Source organism: Spermophilus citellus, assembly GCF_964194105.1.
Source record: "Spermophilus citellus genome assembly, chromosome: 13".
NCBI classification, from domain to species: Eukaryota; Metazoa; Chordata; class Mammalia; order Rodentia; family Sciuridae; genus Spermophilus; species Spermophilus citellus.
Window position 1 is genome coordinate 25,281,793 of NC_138193.1, and position 17,774 is coordinate 25,299,566.

General features: G+C 48.4%; 2 protein-coding genes across 2 annotated transcripts; one reads left to right on the forward strand and one right to left on the reverse strand.

Moving 5' to 3' along the window:
* Positions 1–1,362: 1,362 nt before the first annotated feature.
* MAT2A (methionine adenosyltransferase 2A) lies at positions 1,363–6,317 on the forward strand. Its single transcript, XM_081265203.1, has 8 exons — positions 1,363–1,516; positions 1,622–1,744; positions 2,537–2,649; positions 2,733–2,876; positions 3,211–3,429; positions 3,619–3,801; positions 3,949–4,082; positions 4,718–6,317. Exons 2-8 carry the CDS (start codon positions 1,642–1,644, stop codon positions 4,818–4,820), a joined length of 999 nt encoding a protein of 332 aa, XP_081121329.1. The 5' UTR covers positions 1,363–1,516; positions 1,622–1,641; the 3' UTR covers positions 4,821–6,317.
* Positions 6,318–7,286: 969 nt separating this feature from the next.
* On the reverse strand, positions 7,287–17,193 carry GGCX (gamma-glutamyl carboxylase). The gene is made up of 15 exons (XM_081265202.1): positions 17,047–17,193; positions 16,759–16,929; positions 15,587–15,745; positions 15,140–15,305; positions 13,098–13,176; positions 12,334–12,440; positions 11,461–11,624; positions 10,797–11,062; positions 10,474–10,605; positions 9,959–10,110; positions 9,406–9,575; positions 9,179–9,309; positions 8,766–8,913; positions 8,232–8,427; positions 7,287–7,961 (listed from the first exon to the last, which is right to left on the reverse strand). Exons 1-15 carry the CDS (start codon positions 17,087–17,089, stop codon positions 7,769–7,771), a joined length of 2,277 nt encoding a protein of 758 aa, XP_081121328.1. The 5' UTR covers positions 17,090–17,193; the 3' UTR covers positions 7,287–7,768.
* Positions 17,194–17,774: the final 581 nt, after the last annotated feature.

The window sequence follows — 17,774 nt, forward strand, 5'->3', positions numbered from 1 at the left end:
CAGGTGAGGCAGGGGCGCGCCCCTCCCCCACCCGGCCGCGCGCCCGGCCCGCGGAAGATTCCAGAAGGGGGTGGCGGGCTCTGCGGGAGGGCGGCTCCGCGGGCCCGCGGCGGGAGCCCATCGTGGGCGGCCCGGCCCGCGCGCGCCCGCGACGGGTGCGCGCGCCGCATTGCAGCCCGGCGGCGGCACGTGGCGAGGCCAGCGCGGGCGCGCGGGCAGCGCTGCGGGGGGACCTCCGCCAGGCCGGCGCCCTCGCGCTTCCCTGGCTTTGTGTGTGGCCGCCATAGTGAGCCGGGCCCGCGCCTCAGGAGGGCATCCGTGTCCGCGGGCTGGGCTGGGCGCGCCGCCCTTAAGCGCGACGCGCGGGGCCGCCTGGGCCTGGCCGGTGGCGCGTTTTTCGGGCTGTCTGGAAAATTCGAGAGTGTTGGAGGTTACTCCCCCTTTCTAGAACGGGTGACGTAGGTGGGGCCGAGGGACTGGCGCCGCCGAGCCTATGCCGGAGCCGCTCTGATGACACAGCCGGGATGGCCGCCGGGTCACTCCTTTTGTTCGTGGCTGTTTCCTTTCGTGGCTTAATTCTTTGAGGTCTCTTGAGACCAGGAGCCTGATGACACTGGCCAGATTGTCCTGCCACATCGTGTGCACGTGCCAGTGCGCAGCCACGAGTTCACCGGTGTTGTGCTGCACCGATTAAAGGCCGTGGTGCCTGCGGTTTGTTCTCCCAGCGTCCCCGGGACCAGGGTCTGGCAGGTGATAGTGGAGGTGGACGAGAACGTGAAATGGTTAGGCTTGGAACGTAATTTCAGAACCTCGGCTTTTTAGAGGTGGCCCCGAAGTCCTTGGGGAGGTGTCAAGTGCACACATCAATAATGGATGGATGTATATTGGCTATCTCGAGGGTTCCTGCTGGCTGACTGAGTCAATGAGCTTGTGCTGACTATATTAAGACCGCGGTGTCAAGTTTTTAAGTAACACGGACTCCTGTGTCCAGCATTTATTATTCAGGCAGACTGCTTCTGGTAAAGCAGTGCTTTACAAAAAGCAGCAGTTAAGATCATACTTAATGCACTGAGTGATTCACTTCAAAGTTTTTATGATGTTTCAAAATAAAAAAGTAAAATCTCAGTGTGTGTTTGTTTTTTCTCTCCTAGCTGGGCACAGTGGTAAATGCATGCAGTCCCAGCGATCAGGAAGCCAAGGCAGCAGGAGGAGCACAAGTTGGAGGCATCAGCCTCCACAGTTTAGGCCTTAGCAACCTTTTGAAACTCTGCTCAAAATAAATGGAAATGGGGTGGGGCACAGCTGAGTGTAGATGTGGTAAAGCAACTCTTAAATCCCCCTTTCCTTTTTTTTCCTAACAAAGTTTTTTTTTTCCAGTTCATAGAGAAAGGGGCATCCCATACTTAAATAGTAAAAGAAATTGATTTTTTCCCCCCAGATAAGATTTGTGACCAAATCAGTGATGCTGTCCTTGATGCCCATCTTCAACAGGACCCTGATGCCAAAGTGGCTTGTGGTAGGTTCAGAACATGTGCTTTTTTTATTGCCTGATTATAAAGGTAATATTGGGAGAACTAATTTATAAAAATGTTTTTTCTGTGTGTATCTTCTCCTTTATTAGAAACTGTTGCTAAAACTGGGATGATTCTTCTTGCTGGGGAAATTACATCAAGAGCTGCCATTGACTACCAGAAAGTGGTTCGGGAAACCATTAAGCACATTGGATATGATGATTCTTCCAAAGGTGTGTTTTCATTTTGCTTTTTTTCTAAGCTTATGTTTAGATGTAATGGTTGAAACTGTCTTCTAGAATGTTCCTAGTAATCCTTAACTCTGGTTATGTAGATATGTAGTATGACATTTTGGTGGTATAGCCTCACCTTGACGTGGAGGACAATGCTGTAAGACTAGCAGATGCTGAAACTAATATTTTTCCCCCGTACATACTTGGCTACAGTTTTGCCTAACATAAATGAGGTACCTTAGATTTGCAAAAATAAGATGGAAGTTAGTGTACAAGTTATAAATGTGATCTGACAAAATGTCTATTGTACCATAGATCTTAGCAATCCTGGCCCTCTTTTCCCCTTCAGAACTTGCACCTGTTTGCTTTGAGGCACACTATAGGTTTTCTCGGCATATTCAAAGTATTAGCATTATTCTTATGCTTTGGGGCTATTAAGTAAAGTTTATTTGAACATAAAGCCACTGTTCGGCCAAGACATTTCGATAGTTAAGTGATTTAGTGGTGGGTAGCATGTATTTGGATGATGATTAGTGTCCTGGGAAGGGAAGAGTTCATCACACTCTCAGGGCAATTATTTTTTTTTTTTTTTTTTAAGAAAATCACAAATTTCTGGAATTTTCCATTTACAATTTTAAGGTAACAAAGAGAGTGAGTGGAAGGTGAGACCATGGCTAAGGAGTTACTACTGTATCTGATTTCTTCAGTAGTAGCAGTATTTAGAATTCCAAGTAATTGTGAACAGAGCAGGTATTGTGGCCTTTTGTTCTTAAAAGACATTTTTGTTTATAGGGTTTGACTATAAGACTTGTAATGTGCTGGTGGCCTTGGAGCAACAGTCACCAGATATTGCTCAAGGTGTTCATCTTGACCGAAATGAGGAAGACATTGGTGCAGGAGACCAGGTATTGTGAAAGGCTATTTATTTATGTCTCTTCTAACATTAAATTAAGCTTTAATGTTACATCACTGGCTCTTTTTTTTTCAGGGCTTGATGTTTGGTTATGCTACCGATGAAACTGAGGAGTGTATGCCTTTAACTATTGTCTTAGCACACAAGCTAAATGCCAAACTGGCTGAACTACGCCGCAACGGCACTTTGCCTTGGTTACGCCCAGATTCAAAAACTCAAGTAAGTGATCTTAAAGCTATATTACTTTGTAGAAAAATCCATGAATTTGATGATTGCCAAGAATAACGTATTTTTGCTTATTGTAATTTTCTTTTTTTGATACTGGGGATCGAATTCAGGGGCATTCTGCCGCTGAGCCACATCCCAGCCTTGTTTGTATTTTATTTAGAGACAGGGTCTCACTATTGCTGAGGCTAGCTTTAAACTCAGTCCTTGGCCTCAGCCTCCTGAGCCACCGAGATTAGACATATACCACCGTGCCCAGCACTGTATTGTAACTTGATAGAGAACCAAGTACAAAACTGGTATTCTGATAACCTGTGTTGACTTCAAGGTGACTGTGCAGTATATGCAAGATCGAGGTGCTGTGCTTCCCATCAGAGTCCATACAATCGTTATATCTGTTCAGCATGATGAAGAAGTTTGTCTTGATGAGATGAGGGATGCCCTGAAAGAGAAGGTCATCAAAGCTGTTGTACCTCCAAAATATCTTGATGAGGATACCATCTACCATCTTCAGCCAAGTGGCAGATTTGTTATTGGTGGGCCTCAGGTAAATGTCAGTTCAGCATACTCTTTACTAATTTGAGTCTTTGGTTACTTGAAAAGTTTGGGTCACTATCACCTTTTAAGATTCTGGAATTTGCTTGTGAATCTTTAGTGGCATGGAATAGGCATTCTAATCTAGAACCACTTACTGGGAAGGATTAGGCATAAAGTAACTTAAATCCTATAATTTCAGGGTGATGCTGGTTTGACTGGCCGGAAAATAATTGTGGATACCTATGGCGGTTGGGGAGCTCATGGAGGAGGTGCCTTTTCAGGAAAGGATTATACTAAGGTGGACCGCTCAGCTGCTTATGCTGCCCGTTGGGTGGCAAAATCCCTTGTTAAAGGAGGTCTGTGCAGGAGGGTTCTTGTTCAGGTATATATTCTTTTTATGTAATTGGAGTGGTAAACAGCCATGTAAGCGGGAGGGATATAACAGTAATAAGCTTCTTGCCCATTTTATACACCAATGTATACAAGTACGCATTTGAATTACTGACTGTTAACATTTGAATCCTTTTAGGTCTCTTATGCTATTGGAGTTTCTCATCCATTGTCCATCTCCATTTTCCATTATGGTACCTCTCAGAAGACTGAGAGAGAGCTATTAGAGATTGTGAAGAAGAACTTTGATCTTCGCCCTGGGGTCATTGTCAGGTAAAGATGGTAAAGCCTATTGCTAGTGAAAAGTAGAGGGTGTGGGTATATATGTGTGATGCATACTACTTAGATATGAGGAGGTAAAGGTAGACTCCTCAAATGGGGAAACATTTTAATTCCAGAACATGCTGATGTTTTAAAATTGCCTTCAGGGAGCATTTAATTGAGAAATACAAGTCACGGTGCTCTGTGGCTTATATAATCACCCTAGAAAGTCTTTCACATTTAATATTGGGCTTTGTGCTCATCAAACCTAAGGGTGTTTAAGAAATTAATACAAGTGGGATGTTCAAGGTTCTACAAAGAAAAGAACCATAGTGGGCAGTGGGACCTTGGTAAGTATCCATGATCCTCAGATGAGCTTTTGACAATTGGAATTCCTCAGAATAATGACAAGTTTTCATATTTGTTGAGCCAGGGCCGGAAAAAAAAGAACTGTAGTTACTAATAAGGACTGTACAAGGACTTTGGACACCAGGGAAGTAACAAACACTTTTGCCACAAACTTTTTTCCTAGCATACCCCAGAGAACTGAACTCATTTGCCAGAGCTCTTGAAAATGAGTCTTGCTGATTGTTTTGCTTTATTTTAATCCAATGCTACATATTAAGTTATGGACTTGTATATTCCAGGGATCTGGATCTGAAGAAGCCAATTTATCAGAGGACTGCAGCCTATGGCCACTTTGGTAGGGACAGCTTCCCATGGGAAGTGCCCAAAAAGCTTAAATACTGAAAGTGTTAGCCTTTTTTCCCCAGACTTGTTGGCGTAGGCTACAGAGAAGCCTTCAAGCTCTGAGGGAAAGGGCCCTTCTTGCTAAATTTTCTTGTCCTCTTTCAGCTCATCAGTTGCAGTCACTCTCTAGTCAATGACATGAATTTTAGCTTTTGTGGGGGACTGTAAGTTGGGCTTGCTATTCTGTCCCTAGAAGTTTTGTTCACCATTATAATGAATTTAGTGAGCATAGGTGATCCATGTAACTGCCTAGAAACAACACTTGTAGTGAATAATGCTTTGGAACTGAACCTTTTGTGCCCTATCACCCAACCCTCCAAAGTCCTAAACACATTGACTTTCCTACCAAATGCTGAAAATATCCTTGTAATGTGCACGTAAAAGTACTAGTAGTTCCACTATAGCCTGTCTGGCAATGCCACAGCTCTCAGCATGAATTTGTAATGTCTTGAGCTCTATTATGAATGTGAAGCCTTCCCTTATCCTCCCTGTAACTTGATCCATTTCTAATTATGTAGTTCTTTGTCAGGGAGTGTTCCCTACCCAATCTATCTTGCATGTAACGCAAGTTCCAGTCGGAGCTCCAGCCTGACATAAATAATCAAAAAGGCAGTTACCATTAAACCATCTCCCTGGTGCTTATGCTCTCAATTGCCACCTCTTTAATAGCACCAAATCAAAATTTCTCCACTTTCAGCTGTCTTTTGGAGGACGTACGTAATAAGGTTTTCATTTATTAAACCAATCCTATGCATGGTTTCAGCACTAGCCAAACCTCACCAACTCCTAGTCTAGAAAAACAGGCACTTGGCACCCTTGTGATGTCATACAGAGAAGTCACAGGGCAGTACCTGAGGGTCTGTAGGTTGCACACTTTGGTACCAGATAACTTTTTTTTTTCTTTATAAGAAAGATGAGTACTCCACACTGCACAATAATTCCTCCCAGGGTTTTAACTTTGTTTTATTTTCAAAACCAGGTCCAATGAGCTTTCTGAACAGCTGGTGTAGCTACAGAGAAACCAGCTTCCTTCAGAGAGCAGTGCTTTTGGCGGGGAGGAGGAAATCCCTTCATACTTGAACATTTTCTAATTGCTTATTTATTGTATTCTGAGGTATGGCGTAAGTACAGAGAAGCCATCACCTCAGATGGCAGCTTTTAAAAGATTTTTTTTTCCTCAACACCATGATTCCTTTAACAACATGTTTCCAGCATTCCCAGGTAGGCCAAGGTGTCCTACAGAAAAACCTTGGGTTAGACCTACAGGGGGTCTGGCTGGTGTTAAGCAAAGGGAGGGCAGAGCTGGTGCGGCTGACCGTGGAGAGAGCAGACTTGGCTGGCGTGGTACAGAGAAGCCAGCTTGTTTACATGCTACTCCATGACTGCTTGCCCGAAGCAGAAAGTGCCTTCCAGGGTCTATTTTTGGAGGTTTATTACGTATGTCTGGTTCTCAATTCCAACAGTCTAATGAAGATCTAAATAAAATGCTAGGTTCTACCCTGTGTTACTGTTCTTTAATTGCTATGGCTACAAATAAACTGAAAATTGTATACATACTTCTTGGGGCCCACTGGGAATCAACAGGTCTAGACTCCCATCTGGTTTGTCCAATATTGCCTTCTAGACTGAAATATGTTGTTGCAGGCACCCACTGTCATTTTTTTCCCCTCTCCCCATATTGGTGATGAATCCAGGACCTTGCAGTAGGCTTTCCAAAACCTAAAGTTGAGAACAAAATCCACATGCTGGGATCAGAAGAAGGATCAATCTAAAGCTGATTGGCTGAAAGGCCAATTCTCAGAACAACTAGACCTCATTTTTCTTTGGACATGGATAATTATACTGAAAACTTTATGCCATTCTTGGTGGGGGAAATAGGTCAGGGAGGTGGTGGTATACTGGCGTGAAGGCAGCATCCTTACCCATGTAGAGTACTTCCAAAACATAAGGAAAAGAGCTGAACTTTCTAAGGTTAAGGTATGAAGAATTAGAAACAACTGGTCAAAAAACACCCCCACCCAACCCCTTAACTCTTAACCATTCAAGGAACCCTAAGTAAGACCAACAAGTGTTTGAATCGCTTGCATGACATTTTCTGCCTATCCTATAGGTCCAACCCACACAATAAAATGTCTTTCCTGGTCTCAATTGAATTCCAGTGGAAAAAAATTGATATTAAAAAGCAGGCACATGCAATCCCAGCCACGCAGGAGAATCTCAACTTCAAGGTCAGCCTGGGCAACGTGTAAAAAGGTGGTACAGCTTGCGTGATTTGCTAAGCTCCAAGTGTGATTCCCGATACTTGGGTGTGTGTGTGGGGGGGGGGAAGGGGGACAATAACTTCATTAGCTAATGGGAACCACTGTCTAAGCAACTGGAAAAAAGAAACCAGAATAAGGTAAAACCACTTTGTACATTAACATTTCAGGCTGACTCACAATGAATCTGGAACTACCAATCTACCCCTTATGTTTTGGATGTCTCAGGCAAATTTATTCAGTTTGTATGGGGATAAGGGATACTACAGGTTAAATATAGGTACATGTATAACAGCACTTAGGAACATTAACCATTACAGGGGCGTTTTGGGGGAGGGGGTAGATACTGGGGATTGAACTTGGGCGTTTGATCACTGAGCCCCATCCCCAGATTTATTTAGAGACAGGGTCTACTGAGTCTCCTTTGCTCAGGCTGGCTTCCTGAGGCACTGGATTACAGGTGTATACACCAGCATACCCACCTGAGCTGGTCAGTTTTAACTCGTCCCCCTTTATTCTCAAAGGACATTTGACAACCTCCTCATGGCTCCTCAATCTTGGATTGAAATATCTTTATTAATTCCAAGCTGTTATGTAATGTAAAACAAATCTAAAAATGTTCTCAAATGTCCACTCCATAGATGCTGTGTCTGTGACTGGCTGCTCCCATATCTGCATCAAACAGTGCCCTCAGAACTCTGAGTGCATAGGATCAGGATTTGTCTCAGGAGGATTGGAATTTGAAGACTCCCTGTTTGAAGGACTTGATTCACCATCTGTTCCAAAAGGGCGCCAGTTTGCATAAGTCACCTCTTGGGCCAGCTGCTCCAGGGGAGGGCGGCCTAATAGCAGATTTCTAAGTGAAATTCTAGTCATCAAGAAGCTGAAAAACAGGAGAAAAGCCAACCAGTCCAAACTTATGTTCAAAAACAGTTCCAGCCAAAGCCCTTAGGGAACACCTAGCCCCTCTCCCCCAGCTATCTGAGAATCTCCCTGCAGTGACCCTTTATGTCCCAGTCCTTATATAGCCTGGCAGATACCAGGATTGGGGCATTGGCCATCAGACACAGGCTACTTCCTCTGTCTTTAAGGAGTCTAGTGTTACCCTCATGAAAGAGAAGTCACCAAGCTTGCAACTGTAGGTAGAACTCACCTGCGACGAAAGATGTATAGTTTTCGCAGCAAGAAGCGAAAGAGTCGCTCGTGGAAAGGGGTATTTCGCCGGCGTTGGATCTCCTGGAGCCTTTGCTGGCGTCTAAGAAAGGTCTGAACCAGAGGTGTTGGCTCAGGGCCCCCTTTCACTTCCCCTTCCAAAAGAGGCTGCAGCTCTGGAGGTAGAGGCCCCGTTTCTGCCCAGAAGACAACAAAAGAGGAATCACTGAGATAGATCCTGTCCCTGAGAACTCTTCACCACCGAGAGTTTTTTTTTTTGGTACCGGGAATTGAACTCAGGGGCACTCAACCATTGAGCCACATCCCCATCCTATTTTGTATTTTAGAGATGGGGTCTCACTGAGTTGCTTAGCACCTCGCTTTTGCTGAGGCTGGCTTTGAACTTGAGATCCTCCTGCCTTATCTTCCCCAGCCATTGGGATTACAGGCGTGTGCCACTGTGCCCAGCCCAAGTTCATTCTGTTGATTTCTTGAAACCCGGGGGTCATATCCACCTGACCACTGATACACTCACCACTTCCGTTTTCCACCTTTTCCTTTAATTCTTGTAGATAAGCCAGGTCTTGCTCCAGTGCAAGCTCTGTAGTGTTGACATAAACGTACATGTAGCAGGAAGGGCCAGGTGATGTCGTGTGCACCTTATGGTACTCACCAGCAGGCAGCTGAGGAGGAGAAAAAACCCGGCTTAGCCAGCCTGGTACACTGTCCACTGTCTCCTCATTCTTTTGGAGTCTAAAGTAACTGACCTCTGGGATCCTGGAGGAGGCTACTCAGAGCCAGAGACTGTGCCCGTGTGCACTCTGCCACTCTTACGCCCCAGCAGAACCCCCTACTGAATTCCTGCAGCACCACTGCTGTGAAGCGTTTTCTGGTCTAATAAACCCTACTCGCCTAATCTGTCTGCCACTGTTAATCCCAGCAAAATACCTGCATTTTTTCTCCCTCCCGAAGAGTCTGGTTCTTCTCTTCTGCCACCAACTCCACAGTCACCTCCCCCTGCAGCAGCTGGATGCTAGTGTTGCCCAGGTCTTCACTCACAAAATTCTCCAGATGCAGCCCTGCCAGAGCAGAGGTGCAGTTCATCCTTGCGGAGGGCCTTCCCACTGACAGAGGATCAGGGAAGGTAGCAAGGCCTCCCCCCGCAGCCTCCTTACCAGGGAAGTCTGCAATGAAGACCACCTCTGTGTGGTTGTCCAGGCTGCTCTTGATTTCCTGCAGCTTGGTTCTCCATGGAGACAGGTCCATCAACAGTGGCTGCACCCAAGATGTGCGCTGGAAGGGGGACCAGTCGGCCTGCACGATGTCCACACGAGGGTCAAAAAGCCTTAGGAAAGAAAGAGCTTGTTCCAAGGAGGCCATGACTGCCCACCCACTGCCACTTCTACTTCTGTTCCTTTCATCACTCCCAGGGAGAGGGGACAGGGTTTCCAGATAGAAGAAACAGCTGATGTCAGCATGCTATTGCCAGCCCAGGGCAGAGGGAAGAGTCTGCAGCACTGAAAGGCAGGGCTGGGGCTACCTGTGGAAAAGGCACTGTAAGGGACCAGCAGCTCACTCCTCTCCAGGACGATGGTGCCCCCTGCTGGAAGCCACCACCAATGCCCACAACCAGACTGACCAGGATGTGCATATGGCAAGACAAGGCCGCCGTTCACCTCACTTCAAAGAGCTGTGTGCAATTTCCCCTTTCCTGCTCCCCTTGCCCACCTCTGCTGGAAGCGGTCATTGATGGAGACCCATATATCAAAGTAGATCTGGGGCTCAGTGACATTGTACTTGGGAAGCAGGCGGCTCAGGCAAGTGGCATACTGCTTCAGCATATCTGCGTGATCCTTCCATCGCCGGCTCTGTGTGAATACCTGACCCCAAACCCCACATTAGTCCCACCTCACATCTTCAGCCTCCCGACAGGCATGCACTGCCCACGGCATGAAGAGACCCAGCCTGCTGCCCCTTTCTGCCAGAAAAAGGTCAGCACTCGCCTCTGGGGATGAACTTTTCATTGCTGGGCTAATGGTACTTATCTTGCCTAAATCTAGTCACAGTATAAAGAAGTGGCCGGCATTCTACCTCTACCCATCTAAGAAAAGGTTCAATCTGACTCCTGAGAAAGAGCAGAGACCCAAATTTGTTTTACTTTTTGATGTGTGTAGAACCAAACCAGGCCCCAAAGATCAAGAGGACTCTGAAGAACAGACTGTCATTAGTGTCAGATGCCTCACCCCAGGGTTGAGGTAGCCCAGCTCGCCGGTAAGGCCATCACGGTAGGTGACCTTCACATGCTGGTGGAAGCGGGAGTGCACCATCATGTCCCAGGAGTAGCCATACAGCCCATTTGTCCAGTTGTTATAGCCCTAGGAAGGCAGGGCGGGGGTGGGGGGGTGGGGGAGGTGGGGGTCAGGTGAGATCAACTTGTCTCATGCTAGTTCCTTCCTCTATTGAGAGAGGCCTACAAAACCAGTTAATTCTTTCCCACTTTATGATTTATGTCACCTCTGCCAGTTTCCAAGCCCAGCCCCTGCTACTCGCACACTACGCCACTAACCTGGGTGAGGAAATGGGAATAGGGCAGAAAGAGCTGCTCCAGGAGGTAGAGCAGAGTGAAGGCAGCTCCCAGCTGGTGGCGCAGCCCTGGCTTCTGGGCTCCTTTGGCTCGGCTCCTCTTAGAGATGCAGGAAGCACTGGGCTGAGGGGCTGCCTTGAGAGGCAGCAGCTCCTGGAGCCTTTTGGGGCAGTGGGATATCAGCTTCCGAGGCCACTCAGGGGAGCAGAAGAGAGGACTGGTAGCCAGCATGACATAAGGGAACATACCTAGAAAAGCAGGGAGAAAGGATGCAGGATTGGCCTGAACCACACCCCTCCCTCAGGAAGCCTGTCCCAGATGCTCTACTTAAATCAAGCATTAAGCAGAACACCTGCCTAGGCCCTGAGTTAGACCCCTGCATCACACCCCCCCATGCACACACACACAAAAAAAAGGAAAAGAGAGTTCTCAGCTACAGGATACTGGATGCTTACTCTTCCCAGAGACTCCTTACACAGCACACTGAGCCCAAAGCCCCAATGCTCATCCCATCCACTCCCAATTCACAGTGACTGCACTGGGCTCAGCTCAGCTCCTAGTCCCACCACTGTTTCCCAAAGGACGCCGCTTCCTAGTCTCTCCCTACAGCCTCTGGCTCCTGTTCATCCAAGCTACAGATACTGACCAATGCTGAAGAGCTGGGAATTCATGCAGTGGAAGTAGGACACAAAGAAGAGGCCAATGGATCTTGAGGCATCAAAGAAGAGCAGGAAACCAGCAGAGAGGTCCAGCAGCAGCCCACACCAGTGCACCACCAGGAGGCTTGTCAGCTCTTCAGACAACACCAATCTGCAGGCAGGCACAGGGACCTGCGTCACAGAATACTCACACATGAGATGCCTCACGGCCCTGTCCTTGCTGACACACACTCACTGGTGAGGCAGACCACCGAAGGGCCCGAGCCACCCCAAGATGCTACAGCAGAGTTCTCCAACTCCTTCACAGGTTCGGGTGTCCCATTTTTTTCAGCATATGCTATGTAAAAGGCAAGGACAGATTTCCTAGCACAAGATAGGCCTGAGAAATGTGTACTATGGGGACAGGAGGTTCCTCGTGGATGTCATGAATGAAAAAAAACTTCAGGAAGTGGAAAAGGGAAAAATAAAGTAAAACGAGAAGAAGGGAGAGGAGAGAAATCAGAGGCGAACCTGTTTGGGACAGTTGGTAATAATGGTTTGCTTGGAGCAGGAGCAGTGGCTGTCCATCTTGGTGAGAGCTGGGGCAAAGGCAGGCATACTGCACCTGGTTCTGGCCCTTTCCTGTCTATTTCTTTTCCCTTCTTGCCCACCTGTAGCACAAGTCTCCCAGGTGCAGCTGGGCCTTAATCTTTTAATATAATTGACTCTCCTCTGTCAAGCAGGGAGATGAGTGGACAAAGGAAGTCAAGAGGGGTGAACTTGGGCACAGTGGGAATAGCACCCATTACTACAGACCACAGAAGCCGAGTGCCTGCTCTGCTCCAGGCTCCTGCAAGGCCTCTACTCTGACTGCCACTCACTTGAAGGGATTGAAGAGCCAGTGCCGAGACAGGTGCTCCATGGAGTAGCCTTCCACCCAGTCTGCATCCAGTTTCTTCACACCAGCAATGAAGTACACAATGAAGATCTGCATACACAACATGCAACACTCAAACAAAAAAGAACCTTGGTTTTCAGGGTTTTTTGCAGTTCTGGTGATTAAACCCAGAGCCTTGCACATGCTAGGCAAGTCCTCCACCACTGAGCTACGCTGCCAGGCCTAAGAATGTTGTTGACTGTTTAGTCATGAACAAAGTAAGGCCTGTACTCCCAAGTATCTGGGAGGTTGAGGCAGAAAGATCCCAAGTTACAGCTGGCCTAGGCAACTTAGCAAGACCATCTCAAAATAAAATTAAAAAGGACTGGGGGTGTAACTTGGAGGTGGAGCATCTCTAGGTTCAATCCCCAGCACCAACAGAAATAAGTTCTGAACTCAGTCCAGGACGCAAGGTAGAGCAGATCCACTCTTCCACTGTAAGACATTCACTCACCCAACAAGCAGCAGACCCCGAGGGAGAGGACAAGACCCGTCCTCTCAAGAGGGCTCCACAGCCCACACAAACAATACTCTTCCCTGGACAGGGTGAGAGAACTCCCAGAGTAAGGACTGGAGAAAATGGAAAGCCAGCCTGGCTACCCGCAAAGGGAAAGAGTCAACCCAGGAAGGCAGAGTATACGCAAGCTGGCATGGGAAGGCAGGCTGCCCACAGTGGCTATCAGGAGCATCTGTCCTGAAGTCCTGTACCTGGCCACGCAGCACTGTATAGTTCCAAAGGGGCACGTGGGCATTCCTCTTACGGGCATTCAGAAGGCCGTCCACAGACCTGTACCAAGGAGTCGACATGAGGGAGGCCTCCTGGTCCAGCCCTGTCTCTCCCTTCCTTTCCATGCTGACAAACCCATCTACCGTAGGAATACCTCCATGGCCTCCCTGGTTCTCTGGGATATTCTTGAGACCCTTTAGAAATGTATGAGAAAATTCTGAATTTTTGTTTTTTTGCAGTGCTGGAGGTTGATCCCAGAGCCTCACACATGCTAGGCAAGCACTGTACCACTGAGCAACATCTCCAGCCTATTGTAAGAAGAATTACTATAGCCAGCAATGCACACCTGTACTCCTAACAACACAAGAGGCTGGGGCAGAAGGACTGCAAGTTCTAGGCCAGCCTGGGCAACTTAGCAAGACCCAATCTAGGATGTAGCACACTGGTAGAGCACTTGCTTAGCACATGAGATCTTGGTTCAGTCCTCAGTATTGCTAAACAAAAAAAGAAATATTATTATAGATTTCTTATTTATAATAAAGGTACATCCCAGTAAACTTACCATAACTTGAAAATATTATTAAGTTGAAAATGGATTTTATACACACACAAACTTACTGAACGGTCTAGAGTAGCCTAGCTTGCCATAAATGTGCTCCAAACATTTCCATTAGCATACAGTCAGGCGAAACCATCTAGCCCAAAGCATACTTCATAATCAAGTATTTTATCTCATGTCATGTAGTTCATTAATAGTGTACCAAAAGTAAAAAACAGGGCCGGGGACAAAGCTCTGTGGTACGGAGCTTGCTCAGAGTGCATGAGGCCCTGTGTTCCAGCCCCAGTATGGAGGGAATAAAAAGTGAGAACCAGAATGGCTTTATGGGGATGCTTTTGTACTGCCACAAAGTAAAATACAAATACATAAAACAATAAAAAGTTTATTGCTTACTACCAGCTCATAATTGAGTCTGTACTAATGGATCAAATTGGGGAAAAAGGCTAGGCTAGAAAATGACTGAAAAGGGAAGAATCTGAGGAGTGTTTGAAAAGTTAATGAGGAAAAATTTTAAATGTGCCTGCCATGCAGAAAGCCCTCAGTAAATGATAGCAATTTTTTCAAAACGTATAAAAGTCATAAAAATGGCACTTCTCAGGGATATTCTGCCAAAACTGTGTCTTCATTCTCTGTGATCAGAGATAGACACTCTGAATGAGTTTAAAGTTTTACAAAAGGATCCTGGAGATGCAGCTCAGTGGTAGATCAAGTGCTTAGCATGTACAAGACCCTGGGTTCGATCCCAGGACTGGAAAAAGTTTTTTTTTTTTTTTTACAAAAGAAGAATTTGCATATGTCCATCAATGGATGTAACTTCATGGCTGTTCATGAGTTCAGTGTTTGCGATTTTGTTCATATACCCATCTTACTGACATTTCACGTTTGCTTTTCACTTAGCAAAGGGAAGACTCTGTAAGGCATCCACCCTGCCACCCTGACTCCAAATCCTTTCCCCAACCTCCCCAAGAGATGGTCACCTAAGCTGGAGATGGGAAGGGCTACTTCCTCCCAGGATAGCAGCCCTAGTGGACCCTCTCCTCCTGACATGATCTCCGCCTCACAGCAACGTCTATTTTTGGTTCTAACTCTCCCCTCTGGGCTCACACAGAGAAAGTCTGCTCTCTGTTTCACATGAGCACCCTTGAAGTATCTGAAAACAGCTAGGTCTGGTATTGGTCTTCTCTTCTAAGAGGGTTACAGGAAGTAGAAAGGTCAAGGCACCTGGGGAGATATGGAAAAAGTGAGGATGGGATGGAGGCATTTGGCCTTTTGTCAACCCCACTGCCCCAAATGGCTGGCTGTTGCCCCTCCCAAATTCACCCCAAAGTGTAACCTTGCAACCATGCTTTGCAAAACATGGTTAAAAAATATGCCTGTTGGGGCAATTTCTAGGACTTTGATGAGTCCTCATCTCTGGTAAGCATCCTGATCCACTGACCCTCCCCCTATATTCCCAACTCATACCAGTAGTGGTGAGCATCCATGAACGTCAGCTGGAAGGCCACCAAACCATACAGGTAAGAATGGTTGTTCCACGACGTCTTGTCCAAGAGAAACACATACCAGTATGGCAGCAAGAACAGCACACAACTCAGCCGGTAGCACAGCCCGAGCATCATGCCCAGCGCCCCTGGGATGCACAGGAAGCAGAGGTAAGGCCCCAGGGTCACCACAGGCCCAGCCATGACTGGGATTAAACAAAGTCATCAGACATCTTGTGATCAGGCAAAACTAAATGAAAATTACACACTATTTCAATATTTTGAAAAGAGAAGGTATGGGTTCACAGCTGAGATGACCTACAGATGTGCAGCATGAAAACTAATCATGCAGAAGTGAAACAGGCACCCAAGACTTGGACATTCACCAGCAGGTCAGTCAATACTCCCATCTCTCCCAAGTTCCCCTCACCTAGAAACATGATGGTGTAGACAAGATACATCCAGTCAAGTGGCAGCGGGCGCAAGGTATCCAGCAAGGGGAAGCGGCAAACGTCCAGTCCATCCAGGTATTTGCGATCCAGTGAGCTGAGCCCCCGCTCCTGGGGAATGTCCAGCACCATCAAGAATGCTGTAGAGGCAGCACGAGAGGGGACTGTGAAGCTTCAGCTAGGGTAGCAGTGGAATACAGGAGGACAGCTAAGTGTACCCAGCCCCAGGGCCAGCTTCTTCTTACCTTGGTTCTCCCATTCACTCAACAATGATCACTGAGCCCTGTCTGTGTTGGGTGACACGCCAGCTGTGTGACCTCAGATAGCCCCGCAGCTCAGAAAGTCAATGCCCCATTTGTGAAAGAGGGCTCATAATACTTCATAGTGTTAGAGATGATTGAATGAGAGAAATGTACAGAATGCTATCAAAACCAATAGGTTCCGACAGTTATAAGGATCTATCCTACAGAGCTACAGAAAGTGCTCTGGGGGTCCTTTGCAGGGGTACTTAGCAAACAAACAGGTAAACAGAAAAGACTGATCAGATTAGGAAGTCATTTGGATTAAGGCAGAGTTTTGAACCCTTAAGGCCAGTCCTATTTTGGTCTGGGTATCTGTTGGGATGGCTGCCCTGTGCATTACAGAACATCCAGGAGCAGCCCTGGTGCCTGCAGAGATACATGCTACCTATTGCTCTGGCTCCAGGCTGTGACACATCTCAGACACTGCCAAATCTTCCTGGGGAGCAAAACTTTCCCCAGTTGAAAACTACCAGACTTGGGAACCTTGGCACCTGTGTAGCCTATTCCAAGGACATGTGCTGTCATTCATTCCAAGTCCTGGGTCAGACAAAATGTTCGTTTCTTGTTGTCACTCTTGCTTTCTGTTACTCTAAAGTTAGTTTGGGGGCAACTTAATGCCACAAACAAAATGGGTCCCTGCTCCTCTGCCTCTATTTCATCTAGCCGCAGATGAAAGCTCCTCTGGCCACCAATCCTACCTAGAGGGGGCAAAGCCAGCCAGGTTCGACCCTAACTTCACGGAGACCTCCCACTCGCCACCGTCCTCAGCTCTCGGAAAGCGAGCTAGGTGTGCGAGCAACCCAGGGAGGCAGCGCTGTCCTTCCCGCTTCGCACCCGCAGCGTGGCCTCACCAAAGAGAACCCGGAAGACCGCCAGGCTGGCCGGATCCGTCGGTCGATTGAGCAGGGTCACCAGCCTCTGCCAGCTGGACAGGTCCGTCCACTCGAAGCCCAGGAGCGCCGCCATGCGGCCGGCCTGCGCGGGCGCCGCGGCCTGCGGGGGCCGGTCCTTCTGCACTTGTTCTGCAGCCGTAAGCGCACGAGTGAACGAGGGGCGCCGGCCTCTCCCCGCCGCTCCGGGCCAGCGCCCGGCTCCCGCGGGCCCTCCCGCCCTGCCTGCACCGGGGACCCCGAGCCTACCCGAGCCGGCAGGCGCCCGCGCGGACCGGGCGCGCACTGCCATGACCAGCCCGCCTGGAGCCGTCCGACACGTCGGCACCGCGCGGCGGCCGGAAAGCGTCGCGCTGTCGTGAGGGGTCAGCGCCGGCACTGCCGGGAGGCCGTTCCTCGGAGCGGGCTTGGGGGCGGGGAGACGGGCGTGGGGGCGGGGTCAAGGGGTTCGGGGGCGGGGCGGGGCGGGGCCAAGGCATCCGCAGGCCCCGCCCGCTCCCGGGGCCCTTCCCACCGGCCGGCGGCCCCAGCTGCGCGGCTCAGCGCTCCGGGGGCGGCCGGCGGCCCCCACCGCTGACCCCTGCCCGAGGGCCGGACGGCGGGCGCTGCGGGCCTGGGCGCTGCGGCCCCTGGGCGAGGCGGGCTCCCCGCCTCGGGCTACCGCGGCCCCTTTGCACCGTCAGAAGTCGCGGCCCCAGAGGCTGTTGACCTGATGGTGCGCAGCGATACTGCGGGCTGGAATTTCGTCTGTCGAGTTGCCTGTGCTGGGACAGGGAGTGCTCCGCCAATGAGCTACCCACAGCCCTGGGCGTTTTTAAATAGAGATCTTTGTTAAACCATTGATTTTTTTTTTTTGAGATTTTTTTACTTATAGGTGAACACAATATCTTTATTTTATTTTTATTTGGTGCTGAGGATGGAACCCAGTGCCTCACGCATACTAGGCGAGCCCCTAAACGAGCGATTTTCAAAACATC

Excerpts from the sequence above, each read along its gene's own strand:
- MAT2A (XM_081265203.1), top strand. The coding sequence starts at position 1,642 with ATGATTCTTCTTGCTGGGGAAATTACATCAAGAGCTGCCATTGACTAC. Across the intron at positions 1,745-2,536 it reads ATATGATGATTCTTCCAAAG|GGTTTGACTATAAGACTTGT; the intron begins GTGTGTTTTCAT and ends TTTTGTTTATAG. Across the intron at positions 4,083-4,717 it reads CGCCCTGGGGTCATTGTCAG|GGATCTGGATCTGAAGAAGC; the intron begins GTAAAGATGGTA and ends TGTATATTCCAG.
- GGCX (XM_081265202.1), bottom strand. The coding sequence starts at position 17,089 with ATGGCAGTGCGCGCCCGGTCCGCGCGGGCGCCTGCCGGCTCGG. Across the intron at positions 11,625-12,333 it reads TGGCTCTTCAATCCCTTCAA|ATTGGTGTTGTCTGAAGAGC; the intron begins GTGAGTGGCAGT and ends GCCTGCCTGCAG. Across the intron at positions 7,962-8,231 it reads CTATACATCTTTCGTCGCAG|CTTCTTGATGACTAGAATTT; the intron begins GTGAGTTCTACC and ends CCTGTTTTTCAG.